The sequence below is a fragment of the Oryzias latipes genome, chromosome 15 (genome assembly GCF_053564925.1).
Source record: "Oryzias latipes strain Hd-rR chromosome 15, Olatipes_Hd-rR_3.1".
NCBI classification, from domain to species: Eukaryota; Metazoa; Chordata; class Actinopteri; order Beloniformes; family Adrianichthyidae; genus Oryzias; species Oryzias latipes.
The window spans coordinates 22,027,819-22,044,638 of NC_136251.1; the positions used below are offsets into that span (position 1 = coordinate 22,027,819).

The window sequence follows — 16,820 nt, forward strand, 5'->3', positions numbered from 1 at the left end:
CTGCAAAAAAGGGCCCCTTAAAAATAAGACAAAAATCTGCCGATGGGGTAAAAAAGATGGTCTAACCAAGAATTCTTCTTATTTTTTATTTTTTTTTAAATCTAGTCATTAAGACATATTTTCTTAAATTAAGACTATTTTGCTCCTAAAAATCTTTCATGATACGATTTTTTTTCTTGCAAGACAGAAAGTAAGTCGATTTCTCTTGACACAAAGGTCTTTTTACTTTCTAAGGTTCAGTTTTGCAGTGTAGAGAAATTTAAGTCCTCTGTCCAAAATCAAAGTCTCGAAGGATGAAGCTTGGGATTGATTGACAAATTGAGAGGGAGACTGTGTTAACGCTGATTTTGAACCAGTTTGGTGAAGAGAGAGCAGCTGTAAGATTTAGCTCTCTGAAAAAAAAAGTCTTCCTTTGCAGAGAGGTTGAAGTCTACATTAGTGACAGGGTGGAGCTCAGACTAATCCTTTTGTTGAGGAGGTACAGCCTTCTGACGATAATGGATTCTTGGTTCGGTTGACTCCAATGCTTCTTTTTCAAGGCTCATTTTTTAAGGACCCAATAGATTTTCTTTTGACCTCCTACTTCTTAAACCCTTTAGCCAGTTTGCTGCGACTAATGAAAGCAGCTCACCCATGCTGGGCCTACAGAGAAATCTGAATTGGAGAGGTCAGAATCAAGTGGTGGCGTTTGTCTAACAAAGAATCTCTTTGCTACTCCCCTCTGCTCTTGTACACAATGAGTTTATCAGGATAAACAAACCTCTCTCTGTTAACCTCCTACTGACACAGCTCACCACAAATTGATTTGGTCTGGGTTTTGGCACAGGAGACGATGAAATAAAGTAATGTGGTAGGCAATGCTATTGGAGCATGTAGGAGTACTGTGGATGGAAAAGCAGAGCTAGCCTCCTGGATCTCCAGAATGAAAAATCTCAAAGTCATGACAATGGTGGCACAGTGTTGTGTTTGTCACCTGGCAAAAAGGGGATTATCCTCTTTTTTGGGTCTTTCTGTCCTCCCTCAATTGGGAATTTGTCAAGAATTCTCATCTGTAAAAAAATGGGAAGTAAAGTTCAAAACATGTGTAATCCAAAAAGGTCAAATTTCTTAGTCATTCGCAAAAAACATGTCAAATTTAGGGTTGATCTCTGTGTCACAGTGCATGGGAAAGCTAAACATCAACATATCTACAAAGCTGGTGTGAAATCTGTCACATCACAAAACAACAAATAGTGAGTATGGTGCCCTAACTGCTTTTAAACCAGGTTATAGGGACTCAGATTTGGTACTGACAAATGGATGACATAAGAAGAGCCAACCGTTTGAAATTTGATCGTGGAGAAGGATATAAAATTTGTTGTTTGTGCCCGGCCAGAATTGTTTCACAACAATTCTTTCATATATCAGAATAAAGCTGTGAAAATAAAAATTGGAGCAAGATTTACATGATTTGCACCGCTTTGACCTTTTGCACCAAGCCTCTTTCAGCTGTAGGTGGCGAACATGCGCTAATAAACAGTAGAAAATGTAGAAGAAAAAGAAACCGCTCCAGTGTGAACAAAATGGGCTAAACGTACGTTCTTGACCGTGCATCACATGCCCGGTGTGTCTGAAATTTACTTTTCTTCTGATGCCAGCTACTACAGGTATGCACCATCCTTCACAGGCAAGCACCACATGAATTTGCAGTGGTGTATGAGCAAGTTATTTTGTGTGTTAAACAATTTAAAATGTGGTATCTGTGTCCCAGAGACGAGTTTCCCCATTACCAGCTTCAATAGTTTTCCTCCCTAACATGAGAGAATCCTATTATCAACCATCTCCAGATGCTGCCTTGCCTTGTTCTAGAATGCGCTCTGTCAAACAGCAAATGTTTTAAAGAAAAAGAGGACTGGCTTCAGTTTAAATTGAACCAAAAAGGAACCAGGTGGACAAACAGATCCGAGCTTGACTGGTAAAGCTGGATCCAGTCTGTCTGGGTCTGTGGGAGTTGTTTGTAGAAGTTCTCCAGAAAGGAGTGGTTTGGTTTCCCCTCTTGTGGTCCCCCCTCAACCCACCCCCAGCCCCATTATCTGCCGGCTTTGCTAAATCTCCAGACTTCACTCAGACCCCCCTCCCCCCCTCTCTCTCCTCTATACTGCAGTCAGTTAGCAGGAGATGGTTTTCTTTGAAAAAGACAGCCATCATCAGTCTTGGTTAACCACACCTGCATACACGCATTATAAGATACTGGTCGACTAAAATTAGTCCTGTTCCCTCGAAACAGAAAATCCAAGGTATGCAATAAAAACCAGACTGTTTCTTTTGAATCCACTGGCAATAACAGTTTTATAGCAAGGACTGCACTTAAAAGAAAAGAAAAGAGCTGCACACTCAGCTCAGACGTACACTCATTGTCAGATGGGAAACTTTGCATGACTGACACAGAGCCTTGTCATCCTGGAGTGAGAATTATGTCATCCAAACGTCCTGCCAGGATGCACTCACAATCACAAAGGACAGGGGCCATAGCCATCTTCAGGACTGCACAAGCGTGAAAATATTTCTCATGATTCTCACATGTGGAGTATTTGGAACCCTGGGATAATGTTTTAAATGTTCTCTTTTCACCGGGAGTCCGCTGTGTGTTGAGCTGCAGAGCGTTTGCTGGGAAAATGCAAACACCCATGCAGTAACAGGTGCTACGACGTCACCAAAATCCCCTTTCTCCAGTCACACTCGTCTCAGTTCAGTTGGAAAGAAATTGTAGTCAGCATACAAATCAGAATTTTTGTGCCGTCTTATCCAGAACATAAATTATACTGGAAAAAATGTTTTTTGTTTCAACATATAACGAATTAAAGACCCACTCCAATGAAAAACTATGTGGAAGATATATAAAAAGAAAACTAAGACTAAAATTGCATTTCTGAGTATTTCTTTATTCAAAGTGTTGTGAATCGGGAGCAGACGAAAAAATGCATTTTAATAAAGAGCTCATTTATGACTTAGAAAATAGGCTAGGCAGACTACGACCTACATCATGTCAGCTGGATAGCTGCAATATTGCTCGCCATTGTTGGAGCACTGGTAATGTTGGGTCAGGTGTGTGAGGGGCGGAAAGCTAGCAGGAGGGCATGTGAACTGATAGCCCTCAGTTATGGGTGGTGGGAAGGTGGGTTTGGGGTTTTTGCTTTGCACCAACGTACTCGCCTACAACACAGAGGTGAATTTCTAATGAACTCCAGCCACTCTGCAGAAACTATGACCTAGAAAACGACAAAGATTTTTTTTGTTTTAATTTTGGCTAAAGACGGCATAATCGTAATTAAAAGACCGCTGGGAATGCTTTGAAAATGGAGCAAAAGATGATCGAAATGGGTCGGTAATACAACTGCAGTCAGTACAGACCACAAGACTGCAACACAATCAAAAACTGTTCTGAGAAAACTATTGGACGAACTGGGTTGGAGTTGAAGAATGTCTGAGTGGGAAAATATTAAAATTCTTTCTCTGAGCTGTTGTGACACCTACTTAATCGTTGTTTACTGCAGACAGATTGTGACACAATAATCCCACATTCATTTGGAGACAATAACTTTGTTGTTAAAACTGAGAAACATTTAGATGCTCCATCTCTAAAGTCTGTGAGCTCAGCACCAAATTCTGTTGCTGGATTTGGATCAAACTCAGATCCATCATGTTGCAGTTTCTTAAATGACCACTAGAAGATGGTTTTGAATTTTCATACTGATGAAAACATCTAACTTTACACCAAATATAAGCATTTAAATAGCATTGTGAAAAACCTTGTTGATGTTTCTTGATTTATTTTTGTATTCATAATAACTGGCTGTTTTGGTTCTATGGGGTACATTATTTTATTCTCTGAAGGGAACACATAGTACACTTCTGAAAATAATGGGGGGGGGGGAATAAAAAATAAAGTTATTTTTGTGTTTGATAGTAATAATACTTCAATGTCTTTGAAATTCCAACACAGGTGCATTTTCTTTATCTGTTTAATTGAGCACAGGAAATGAGATATGATCAAGCTTTACAAGGAAAGTCAACAAAAAGAAAAACACTTGCATATTACTGTATTTTTGCAAGAGGGACAATTTCAAATTAATTTTATTCTGTGGCACCTTTCATGTAAAATAAACAGCCCAAGGTGCTGTACATAAAAACAAACCTAAACACCAGTACCCACATATGCACTAAAATATTTAGACAATAAGATAAACCCCTCATGATACAACACACAGAAACAAACAAAGAGAAAAGATTATAAGAGTGCCCAGAAGGCGCCTCCCACCCTATGCTCCTGTTGGCTGGGGTGTCATCATCCAAGCAACACGGGCACGACCCCCGCTCATCCCCATCACCTCCTGCCCCACAGTCCCCCAACCTCTGGGTCCAGTGTGCCCAACTGGTCCCACAAAGCCCTGCAGCTCAGAGGGCTCAGAACAAGAGGCCAGCGAACAAGCAGAAGCATCACTCCTGGAGCCCGAACACGACCACCTTAGCCAAGGGGTTAACAGTCTTAAATCTATAAGTAATTTTAAAAAAAGTTCAAAAAAGGAAAAGCAGAATGAAAAAGCAGAGCTAGTAGTACCTAAACTTTGCCTTAACTGTTGTCTGTCATGGCAGCAGCTGCCCCGCTGCTGCTAATTTCCTGATTTCCTCCACCTGTGCCTGCTCCTATAAATCTCTGCCTCTGCCCTTCTTTCTCTGCTGGATGGTTGCCCTGCAAGGATTCAGTCAACTCACCTGCTCTGTTGTCCCCGTCTACCCGTCTGCTCAGCCCATTCTCCAGCCACTGATTTCAGCTTCATGCTGCTATGGCCATTCTCTGCTCCTATTTCCCTGCCACACCATTTGCCCCAAGCCTCATAAGTCCCTGCACCTCTGCAATTTTTGGAACTGTTTCCCAGAGACCATTCTGGAGATTATTTGGATTGCGAAATCAAGGTTGCTTGTGACTGAGCCCCGGGCTCCTGAGTTCTACCACGCTCCAACGAGCGTCTGTCTCTTTCTGAATTCTGTCTGAAGCCACACCTCCATCCATTTGCTGTACCGAGCACTTCACTCCGCCCCTCTCTTATACCTGCGGATCACACTCCTCATATCTCACATCCATGCATTGGTTGTGTACCTGGGCTAACTTCGAGTTCAAAAATAAATAAATGTGGTGTCCTGCACTCGTGTGTTTGTCCAATTATTGTTTTTTTTTTTTTTTTTGGTCTTGGAAACAATTTGTGACGGTTGTTATGCCAAAAGACTTGAATGGAGGGGTTTGTGTAAAGAATATAAAGGTTTGGTCTCGTCATTACTGGATGGATAAGGTCAACATCCTTTAAATTAAGACACAAAAGCTACTGACTGATGGTGGTAAACTAATAATGGTAAACTTTCAACTCTCTTTATCACATTTTGCAGATTCCAGGGTGATTGAAATAAAGGCCACATGATCAGGGAGTCAAATACAGAAAAAGACCAGGAATCAGGGTCCAGTGTTCTCATTTACTTTCTAGTTTGAAACGGGACTAAAAGCAGTCATAAAATTGAAAGTAAAGAATGTATTATCCAAAGATATTAAAGATTTGTAATAACCAGTGCTGAAAGTCATTTAGAAACAAAAGAAACCTTATTTTTGTCAACTGTCATTTTTAAAGAAACCCCAAGTTTTTATTGTGGTGCAAATTACTTCAAAGGAGAAAACTTTTTTTAATGAAGATTTATACTTCTGGCAATATTTCCATGACGTCTTTCAAATTTGCTAATACTCTCAAGGAAGGGATCAAAACATTTACAATCACTGCCTATGATATTTCAACTGGATGAAGTAATGTGTTATGTAATTCTGTTTAGGTACTCAGGAAACTTCAGGAATTTCATGAAACTTTAAAGTTCCTCATGATTTGATCAAATAAGTGCTATGTGAGATTAAAAATGACTGAATGCAGTCTCCATGCTTTATTTTGAGAATGTGTTACTTTCTATTTCAAGCATTTCTCAGCAGATTGTATGCCCTTAATCCTGGTTCATGTGTAACAAGAGAAAAATAGGCTTTTGACAGTCCAAACCTGTGTTGGGAATGTGGATCAGACAAATTACAATGCAGACAGAGCTGAGTTGACTCTGGTCCGACTCCAAAATCCAAAAATAATGGCGGGGAAGGGATTTTGTTTTGGAGAGGTTACTGTCCAAAAGGAAACCAGGCCATCTTGCACACTCCACAATCCCCCAGTGGAATGCTGTGACCCCTGCGGTCTGTCTGCTGTGGCTGCTGTGCAGAGGGTAAAAGACCTCAGCCGCTTAGCACACTCACCAAATCTACTGACATCAAACAAGGGCCGACCCCAAAAAACAGAGGTTCATTCATGTTGGACTCAGCACTTTTCCTGGGAAAACAAATGTGGCAGTAAAAAAACGAATGTATGTACATATTTTAAGAAGCGCACTTTATTAGGGTCGGCAGAAAAGTCAGAGTATAGAAGCTAGTTGAACAATAAAGAGCCTGGTAATGTATGATAATGGTGTCATTATCAGTTCTGTTTAGTGTAATGAAGAGGCAGTGAGCGCAATAAAAGGACACTTCATTTTTAAAGAGAGGAACTGTTGCAGATCATGTGCTTTGACTGGTCAACTGCTGCTGAATTGTCTTCAAAGTCGTGTCTCGACTCCCTTTTTTGTCTACATTTTCTCGTAAACATGAAACATATAATTGTACTGGAAATAACTAGAAAATTGTAGGTGTCAGCTGGAAGACAAAGAGCTCGGTGTGTCACCGTCGTGGAAGCAAATCTTTTGTCATTCGAGAACTGAGATCATATTTTGGGATTGACTTCACTTCCCGAAATAAAATGTAATATAATGCAATACAAAATATAATACTTTTTTTTTCACTGAGATTGATCTATGCATTTGTCAAAAAAATAAAGGTGCAAAATAAGATTAGATTGGACATTTCAAAGGGAGTTTTTAAAAGGTATCTTAATGATCATTTTAAAGAAAAATGCAGCTGAACTACAGTTTATTGCCCTTTATGATTTTTAGACTTTCTTGTGTTATTGGCAATGTTTCTGTCTGTTTCCTGTAACTCTGTTTCCTTACCAGGCAACACATTGAAAATAAGAAAATTGTTCTTTATCTGTCTTGCCAGGAGAAAAAAAGGTTAAATTAAAAAAAAAATGTCACTAAGGATCATTTGCCGTTAACTCTGTAATATATTACAGCTTGGAAATAACTCAGAGTACTTGTTATTGTAATTGAAAGTAATGCAACACCTTACAATATTAGGTAGATATTAAGGTCGAGACGACTGTTGTTGTGAAGTTGGGCTATATAAATAAATTGAATTGAATTAAAAATTGGATAGTTATAATGCGTTAAATACTTACTTTTCAGTCATTTTCTTTATAACTCTTGGTTTAATTATCTCAATGAAATATTTTATATTTTTGGTAAAGTGAATCTGAATTGGAGTACCAGTCCTTCAGTCAGTTAAGTCCATACACATAAAAATATAGTTGTTCTTTTATGATTTAAAAAAAATCTCAAATGGATTGACTAAAAGCATTGGATTCGTTGTGTTAATTTACTGTATAAGAGAACTGGACTGAGTGGTCCCTCCTTTCTCTCATTCCACACAGGAAGTACACACTGGCTCCAAGAAGCCTAAATCCCACAGACTTCTATTGAGAAATTAACAGCTATTACTCAAAAGTCATTGAATTTGTCAGAATAACCATTCTTGCTCTGCTAGCTTTCTTTAACATGTTCTTGGTAATTGTAATTTCTCTTCATAATATTTTTATGTAGTGCAAGTTATTCACGTTATAAATTGGCCAATGAGATGCCTTAATAAAACTACCAGTATGTGGTGCCAGTTGGCCCAAATGTCGAACTTTTGAAAACAGATGTTGTGAAGCCCGCTGTAACCCTTGTGCTATCCTAGGCACTGTATCATTGGGAGTCGGGTCATCTAGACCCACTAGACAGTGCTCTGAACCTTTTTTCTTCAATGATTTGTGATCTTCACTGGTGTCCATGGATTACATGAAATCTTTCCACCTTTATCCACCTTTGTCATGGTAGGGAGAACACGTCAATGTAAGGGTGGGGTCATCTAAGATAGCACAAGGGTTAATGCAGGAAGGTTGTGGACTTCCAACAAGCTCACACCTGATTGATTGAGAGTGGTTGCCATAGAAACGTTGACTTGGACCGACTCGGACCAATCACTGCTTACAGACATCATCTGGGTCCAAATCAGAAGCGTCCATATCGTGAAAAAAATGTCAACTAAATTGAATTAATTTCATTGGACCATTTTTTTTATGAGTGATGTCCCACTCACTCGGTCCAGTCATCCAAAGCTATGCTCACACCGACCTCTGCCATGTCTGTTCAAGCGGCCACTTCTACAGAAATGTCTAATTAAAGATGCGTAAATGTGCATTTTGGGCTTACGTGTTCAAAATTCCTGCGTTACCGCGTGGCTACGCAAGTTTCTGCGACCATTTTTGGGCTCTAAGTACAAAATGCATAGCCATTGAACCAATGTTCAAAGTTAAACCAGGTAGAACTTTGACCAATCAGGGACTCAGATTTGGAAGTGATATGTGGATGGCATTCCTTTTAATTCATGGAAGTGCCAACGTATGAAATTTTATCATGGAGGAGAAATCAATAATTGTGGTTTAAGCCCCGCCGGAATTATAGGACACTGAGTCTTTCATACATCATAATAGGGCTGTGAAAGGAAAAGCCTGGAGCAAGATTCACAAGATTTGCACCACTTCAACATTTCACATCTAGCCTCTCATCTGGCCGATGTCTGTGGCTGGCTATTAAACAGGAGAAAAAGAAAAAGAAGAAGCCCCTCCCTGCATTTCCAGTGTGAACACCATAGGCTACACTCATGTTCAAGATCGCGCTAAGTGTGAAAGTTGCTTTACACTGTCATTGGTTAACTTTGGGGCACTTTTTTTAAGGTCTTGCTGTCTTAAACAAATATACTTGACAGTAAGTCTGATGTCAAACACTAGTTGTTGAACATGTACTGAGTAAAATGATACTAAAACTAGCAAAGTTTGTATGAACAGCTGCTGTTTTCTATGCACTTCTATGGTCAAACAAGGACTTCAGAAGAAGAGATCTTTTGACAGCACAAATGTTTACATAGACAGGAGAGAAGCCCTGTTTCAATCAGGCAACGGCTTCATTTTCCTGTCTATTAGCAGGAGACCACTGAACAAAGGGTGTCCTGAAACAAGCCTGTCAGAGCCGCATAATGCAGTGTGGCTGGAAGATAATGTGCACTCATTTAGTTTTAAACCTCTTCCACTGTAATTTAGATGAGCAAGAAGTTTATCTTTCCTGCAAACAAACTATAGTATGCACTTTAGTGGACATCAGGAGACATACATACTTTACTGGAAGCAGTGGATCAAGAGAATAAATCCGAAAGGCTTCGTTGCTCGCAGCATTCTGCATTCTGACTGAGGTCACATTGTTTTCCTGCAATCTGCTGACTGGATTTCCCCCATTTCCTTACTTCCCTGTGGCTGTCTTAAATGAGACTTTTCAGCGGGATTGTTGCCTCCAGCCAATGAAGAAAAAAAAAAGCAACTTAAAGGTCAAACTGACCTCACAGAGCAATAAAAACATGTGCAATAAAGCTACAAATTTGATTATTAAATAATTGGTGTGTTTTATCATATTTTTATTTTTTATGCTGTCGTAAAGGAAAGTTGTCTATGACTGTGGTGTTTTTAGGGACTGATACATACCTGTAAGTCAAAGAATTTGCTGTATCTCCGGTATATGACATGGGATGTGGTGTCTGAATATGTGACGTCGATTAGGTACACCTAGCAAAGAAAGCACAAAGAAAAAAAAGACAGATTATTGACAAAGCCATTATGTCAATGATGCCATGGCACCGCTTTAACCCTTCTGACTTAACTTCTAAGGTCCTTGAAGGTCAAATAAACACATTAAGCTCTTCCGCTTCAGTCTTTCATCGGAAAGTCATCAGGGGGTCAAAGGGGAAGCTAATGAATTTCAAGTAATACTTTTCATCAATTAAAATATCAGCACACCGTTCAGAGCACACAAAATATTTATTTTCACTCTTAATTGTACAACAATGACCTTCTCCAGAGACGCATCGTATTCCAAACTTTGTTTATAAAAAGAAAAGCAAATGGAGGCAGGTGCAGTTCACCAAGTAATCACAAGGGGCGTAAAACAAAATCATGGTAGTCCGCATGTACTCTAATGTAAGATGCAAAAAAGTACAAGTCTTTAAAAATGTTAGGAAAAGTTCCAAAAAGACTATTTCAACTAAAAGCTCATCTGCTAGCTTAGCAGCAAGTGTTTTCAAAGCTTTTGTGCATATGATGATCTGAAGGACAAAAAAAAAAAATCCATTAACTTCCTAAGAAGATGCACCAAAATACAAATAAAGTTACCTGCATCCATCATGATTAATGCATTAGAAACATGTGTTTTCCTTTTTGTAAGAGATGTAAAGCACTAAATGTGTGACAACCCAGCTTTGGGTTTGTCTGTAATGAATTAAGACCACTGCTGAGACACTTTTTTATGGGGTGTGTGTAATATGTGCGTGTATTGCCACTGGTGCTGCCTATCTAATGTGCCACAAGTCGCTGGAAGGAAGTGACACTTGAACATTGGGGACAAAAGACAAAGGGCCGCTTCTTTCCTCTTTTAAACCGGACATGCATTTCCAGTTGCTTAGCTCATAGATAATGTCATTTTATTTTATTTTTTTCCTCCTCTTCTTCCCTCATGGGGACTTCCCAGCCAAATCTGACATCCATCTTTAATCCCTGGGGAGGGGGGTTGTCTTTGCCCTGTAAGAATTGGCCTTGGGGTGTCTCACTGCAGGAAATTGATGGTGGAATTGATCTTAACTCTCAGGCTAATTAATCCAGATAAACCTGATGCACGGATTGATTTTTGCAGGATTTGTGCTTCATGGATCACCGTGTTGGATCACTTAGATCAGTGAGGTAGATCAGGATGGGAAATACAAGCATGTTTCCCCCAAAACAAGAGATGAAAGCAAAGGAAGTGACTAATGAACAATTTGCTGATGGCTTGTAGATTTTATGACAGAGAAAGCAAGTTAATGTTTGACAATTGAGGATTCCAAACAGAGCAATTCTTAGAGCATATTTAGAATTACTCTCTAAATACAGCAATTTTGTATCCTTGATACTGTAGTATTAGGTTTAGGGTTAGGAAGTAAGTAGATTTAGGACTAATTTCCTTTTGGTAATTATTTGGAATTTTTTAATCAAATTGTCCAGCTGGTTACTTCTCCGATCATTCTTTTTTTTTTATTTTAAATAGGATGAAATTAAAAAAATAGCCAACTTAAATTATTTTAAGTACTTTAAGCTGTTAAGTGTTTACTGAAAATCAATGACAACCATTTGTCTGAAAGGTTTTGGTGACTAGAAGCTATTTGAGACTAATAGCCTAAAATGTGAGTTTGGGATTCACTGGGGTTTGTTCATCAGACCAGCAGAGCACTGAGACATCACAGCTCGAAGAAGAGTTTGTGAGGAATGTGCACTTTAGTTTGTTTCTCAGTGATGTTTTTCGGTTTTTGTCATGTTCTGTTTTGAACGTCAGGCATAACAGGTTCCGATTGATAGTCATCCACAGCTGTCTGCATCTCAGTTCATTACCCTCAGTGTATTTAAATCCTTTTGTTTCGCCTTCGGGTCATCGGTTTGTCATGTTAAAGGTTATATATCAAACACAGGAGTTTCTGCCACAAGCCTTGTCTTCTCCCTTTGGGTCCTTCACTGCTGGTTCCTGATAACTGTCTAGTCTACATCTTTTTACTTCTTTATGTTGGGCTGCATTCACTACTGCTGACAGACTGTGAAAAATGTAAATCATTAGCTCTAAATTACATCTTTTATGATTCTTTAGCCTTAATTTTTATTTAAACTCATTCAACTTCCCAAAGTGTAGTCCAATTATTGACATGTTTTGTAACATATGCTAACCATATCATGGCCTTTCGTCATTTCCGTTCATTAATGGGGTAAAACAATATCCGGTTAAAAACAGAATCCTTATGTAAGCAGATTCTGAGCATATGTTGTGAATAAAGTTATTTGCATTTTTTTCCTCTGTTACACATACCGCCGAAAAGTAAATCGATGTAAATATTCTTTATCTGACTGTGTAGAAACTTGGTGACGGGAACTCTGCTGTAAATGCAATTTCCCCCTGGGACAAAAAAAGTATTCTAATTCTGAAATATTTAACGGCCAGGCTGATAACAGGAATAGTAAATGTGCTAAAATGATTATCCTAAAAAGGAATTCCCGAAGCTTTCCTATAGGGATTCTTTGCTGACCATAAAATGAAAGCTGTCATAACTAAGAAACTATTGTTAAAACGTATAACTACTATTACTGATGATTCAGATGGGGTGGTTAAGGGAATGTGGCTTGTTTGCTTCAGTAAGACTTACAACTCACTCTGACATGGATGAGATTCACTCTACAAAACATTGTTGTGTCACTTCAGCTGGGGATTCTTGAATTCTCCTCTGTATTTAAAAAACCTTTTATTTTTTGTTTAAAAAATAATTGTATCTTTTCCTTTGTCGTTTTGTATAAAGTTTGTATAAATTTGTCTATGAGTGAAATCAGCAAAATAAGAAATACAAAAAAAGGTGAAATCATTCATTTTTCAATAAAAAACAAAATCAGCTGTCATGATTAAAAAATAAAAGCAAAACAATCAGCTTTTTTGTATTCAGGTTGTACACGCCTTTTTTTTATAATGTTATATTAGATTTTTAACATGGGAATTCTTGTGAGATTATTCACTTGTGAAGCCAGCCTCTAGTGGTGACTTGAGGAAGTGCAGTATTAAGTATTTCAAATTTATTGCTGAAACCCGGCATAAATGGAAGTTTCCTAGAGTGGCTGACTCCACCCCTTCCAAACCGCTGTTAAGTTTTTGTGCCTTTATACTTCTGTCGTTGATTCAACTGACATCATACCAATAAAATATGCCGTCTGTTTTTAAGGTTTAGCCTACTTTACAAACTCACTAGTAAGATCCTTCCCTTAAATATTATTTTCGTCCCTTTTCCTGATTTTTTATCCTCTGGCTATATAAATGACAAATATATAAATTAAATAATGGTAAATGTGAGGCTTTACTTTCAGGTTTAAGTCAAAGTTCACCATGAATGTCATGAAATCCACAGCTCAACCTAGAGATGGCACAAATTAACAAATATTCTAGTTATCTCTTCATAATAAAAGCACCAAAACACACACACACACACACACACACAAAACAATAGTGTGAAATCCATCCTTTTTGTGTGTGTGAAGAAACCATCACCTAGAGTTGAGAAGAGCAAAACAAAGACTGGACTTACATAGTGTTTGGATGGACTCCTTCTCTTCTGCACGTCCACAACATTTACATCCAGGACGGTGCGGAACTGCATCTTCACAGACTTGTTGCACCAATATGACATAAATAGAGAGAATACATGTTTTTTGTTACAAAAGAAAGCTTTCAGCCACGAAAACCCAAAGCACGAAGAGCTCGCACAAACAAAAGCTGCAGAGGACACTTTAGAAAAAGTTATGCAGATCATGAAGGAGAAGAACAAATTCACACAATGGCTCACATGAAGAAACGTCGTCAGGCGGTTTTAAGAGTTCAGAAGATCCCCGTGAAGCATGACAGCGCAGTAAGAATGTTGTTAGCCAGGATCTTCCCCCCAAAATAATCGCTTTACTGCTAACTCCTAGGACAGGAGGACAGGGAGGACGGGGCGGTCCCTCCTCAGCTGGCTGAGGACACTTCATAGGATCCTTTACACATAAACTTACCGACTCAACCACGGAGACAGAAACAGATTTTTCTACCCTAAGTATATAATGCCAAATAAGTATTTGTCTTTATTTATTCAGGCTATTTTACTCTAATACGCAAGACAAAAAAAAAATGTGTATCACAGCGTTGCTGATGCACAGCTCTGCTGCCCTCTAGTGGATTTCCTTTAAACAACCAACATAAAAAATACAGTTTTGGAGGAAGCTAAAGTAATAATTTACACAACTAAATTGCTGCAATCTACAGTAGCAAATTATAAATAAATAAATAAGAAAGATAAATTGTGAGATTTTTTTTGTTCTCAAATGCTAAGATCAAAACCATTTGTTCCATTTAACCCTTGTGCTGTCCTAGGCACTTTACCATTGGGAGTTGGGTCATCTAGACCCACTAGACAGTGCGTTGAACCTGTTTCCTTTGATAATTTGTGATCTTCACTGGTGTGGATTACAGGAAATCTTTCCACCTTTGTCATGGTAGGGAGAACACGTCAATGCAAGGGTGGGGTCATCCAAGATAACACAAGGGTTAAAATATTATACAGTGTTGAGATGATTCATGTATTTAAATAGAACTATATCACCTTGTTATTGTGTGGCACATAAGTGGACCCTGAGCGTTTTTATGGCAGTCAAGTCGGATTGAAATGGAATATTATTAAATTTATATGATTTAGAGGCACATTTGTTAGTACTGTTAGTAGCAGTAAAAGTTTTTAGTACTGTTTTTAGTAAAAGTGCTGCTTAGAGTAAATCCAATTAATGCAAAGTTCACACATTGCATGGTAATTAAGCTATTATAGATAAAAAGTGAGAGGGAAACTATTTTATTCACATGTAGGACCAACAATGGACTTGTTGCACTCTCAAAATTTAACTCTGTGTAAATATAAAAGAACCAGAGCATTATCGTTATTTTAATCATTTGTTGAATGTTCCACAATGGCAATATGGAAAAGTGCATGCAAACTACACTTGCATTTAGAATTATTCAAATTCCTGATGACCTCAATTAGTTTTAATATTTTCATGTAGTGATTTTATTAGTTCATATAATAAACATAAAATATCCACAAGCTAATTCACCTATCCCTGTGTAACAACTTGTTTTATTGACAGAGTCACAGCAGAGTTGATCTGTTTTTGGAAGCTTTACTGAGTCATTATTTGCTTAATGTGAAAGCCTATTCAAGGATTCAAGGTGAGTTGTAGTTGTGAGAAAAACAAAGGTGCTTCCACAAAATTGGGATTATTTAATTAACCATTTCAAATGTTGAGTTTAGATGACAAACTTCCTCAGAATTGAGCGTGAAGGTCTTGAACTAGTTGTCTTGAACATCATGGATTCCCAAAAGTGTCAGACTATTTCAAAGAGCAAGCATTTTTTTCTGTTAGACAATAATCCAAAGCACATCTCAAAATCAGACAAAGCAGATCCAGGGGAAAAAAAAAAAACTCCCTGAAGTGGCCTTGTGAGTCAATAGTTTCAAATCCGATCAAATATCCATGGGATTTAAAGAAGGCAGTTGCATCAAGCACAACATCAATTGAGCAGCGTTTTAAGCATGAAGGATGAAAAAGGTCAAGACCTGGAAATAGCTTGTTAACACTTACAGAAAAACTTTGGTTATTATAAAAGGAGAAGCATACTCTACAAATCAATGTCTGCAATCAAAATAATACAAATATTTTACAATGCACTTATCTTTTGTTTGCCGTCTGTGTCCTTCATCTACACACCATTGCAGTGCCTTTTATTACAACTGCTCACTGTTTACATTTTAGATGCATTTACAGTACTGCCTCCTTAAAAAATGGAAAGTAGATAATTTAATTCTGATATAATAGATGGCCTAATAGGACTAAACGTCTATTTAGATCGGTTTTCATAATCCACCTAGCACCACAATCGATACAACCTCAAGATAAGTAGTAGAAGTGTTACTTTTGGGAAGTTTATTTATAATCTTATAAAAGTTTGCTGATTTTTACAAAATCTGTAATATCCGATTGCATTGCTGTTCTGCTCAGCCTACTGGGGGAAAAAAGGATAAACAATCGTCAAACTTTGGGGACAGTAACATGAGCGAGATGAGTGGAAACAGAGTGGAAACAGAGGAGGTTGAGCAGCACGTCCTGCAGTAGAGATCCAGGAAACGAGCTGCTTTTTTTTAATTCAGACTTTACTGACAAACAACATAATACAAAAACAGACTAAAATGTCTAAGGGGGAACTGAAATGTGTACAAATTGCAGCAAAACATAATATGGATGTATTTAAACATATATATAAACATATATAATATTTAAGAAAAAAGAAACATCAATCTTTGGGGTTTCATGCATTTTAAATTGTTTAAATTCAAATTAGTTTGAATTGCCTTTTGGTTTTAGAAGTTGTTTGATAATGTTACAGTACTCACTGATTTAATTAAAAAAATGTTGAAATCTAAGCTTGGAGTTAGACCATTTGGCTTTATGAATATGGAATTTTGCTACAACTAAAAATAACTGTGTAATAAAAACAACATCTTTGTCTACTTTGTCATTAAGGTAACCCAGAATAATTTCTTTATTAAAAAACATTTACAGTTTAAGTTATATCATATCTGCAAGTTGGGAGAGTTTAAATTCTCTTCCTAAAGCTGTAATACCTCGGAATTTACATTTTTAATATGAGGGGCCACAACCTGAGCAACTAGTAAAAAGAGGAGAGGGGTAAAAGGGCAGCCCTGCCTAATTCCTCTGTTAATGTCAAACCTGGGAGTTTTGCCGTGTGCAAGTTTAATCATGGAGCTGTTACATCCATTGTACAGAACCTCAATCGCGTTAAAAAATATTTTACCTAATCTGAATTCTTTAATAAGTCGAATCATGAAACTTTGACTAATTGTGTCAAATGCCTTGCAAAGTCAACAG

The 16,820-nt window shown here is 37.9% G+C and overlaps 1 protein-coding gene across 2 annotated transcripts in view; it reads right to left on the bottom strand.

The window, feature by feature from the left end:
* The window catches only part of LOC101170866 (SH3 and PX domain-containing protein 2A), a 53,454-nt gene extending 39,621 nt beyond the window's left edge, over nucleotides 1-13,833 (bottom strand). For both annotated transcript variants that reach the window (XM_011484398.3, XM_004077089.5), the window contains exons 1-4: nucleotides 13,694-13,833; nucleotides 13,436-13,516; nucleotides 9,780-9,860; nucleotides 974-1,049 (exon numbers count right to left, since the gene is read on the bottom strand). In XM_011484398.3, coding sequence (XP_011482700.1) covers nucleotides 974-1,049; nucleotides 9,780-9,860; nucleotides 13,436-13,507 — 229 coding nt within the window. In that variant the 5' untranslated portion in view covers nucleotides 13,508-13,516; nucleotides 13,694-13,833. The remainder of the gene's footprint in view (nucleotides 1-973; nucleotides 1,050-9,779; nucleotides 9,861-13,435; nucleotides 13,517-13,693) is intronic.
* Between the last annotated feature and the right edge of the window lie 2,987 nt (nucleotides 13,834-16,820).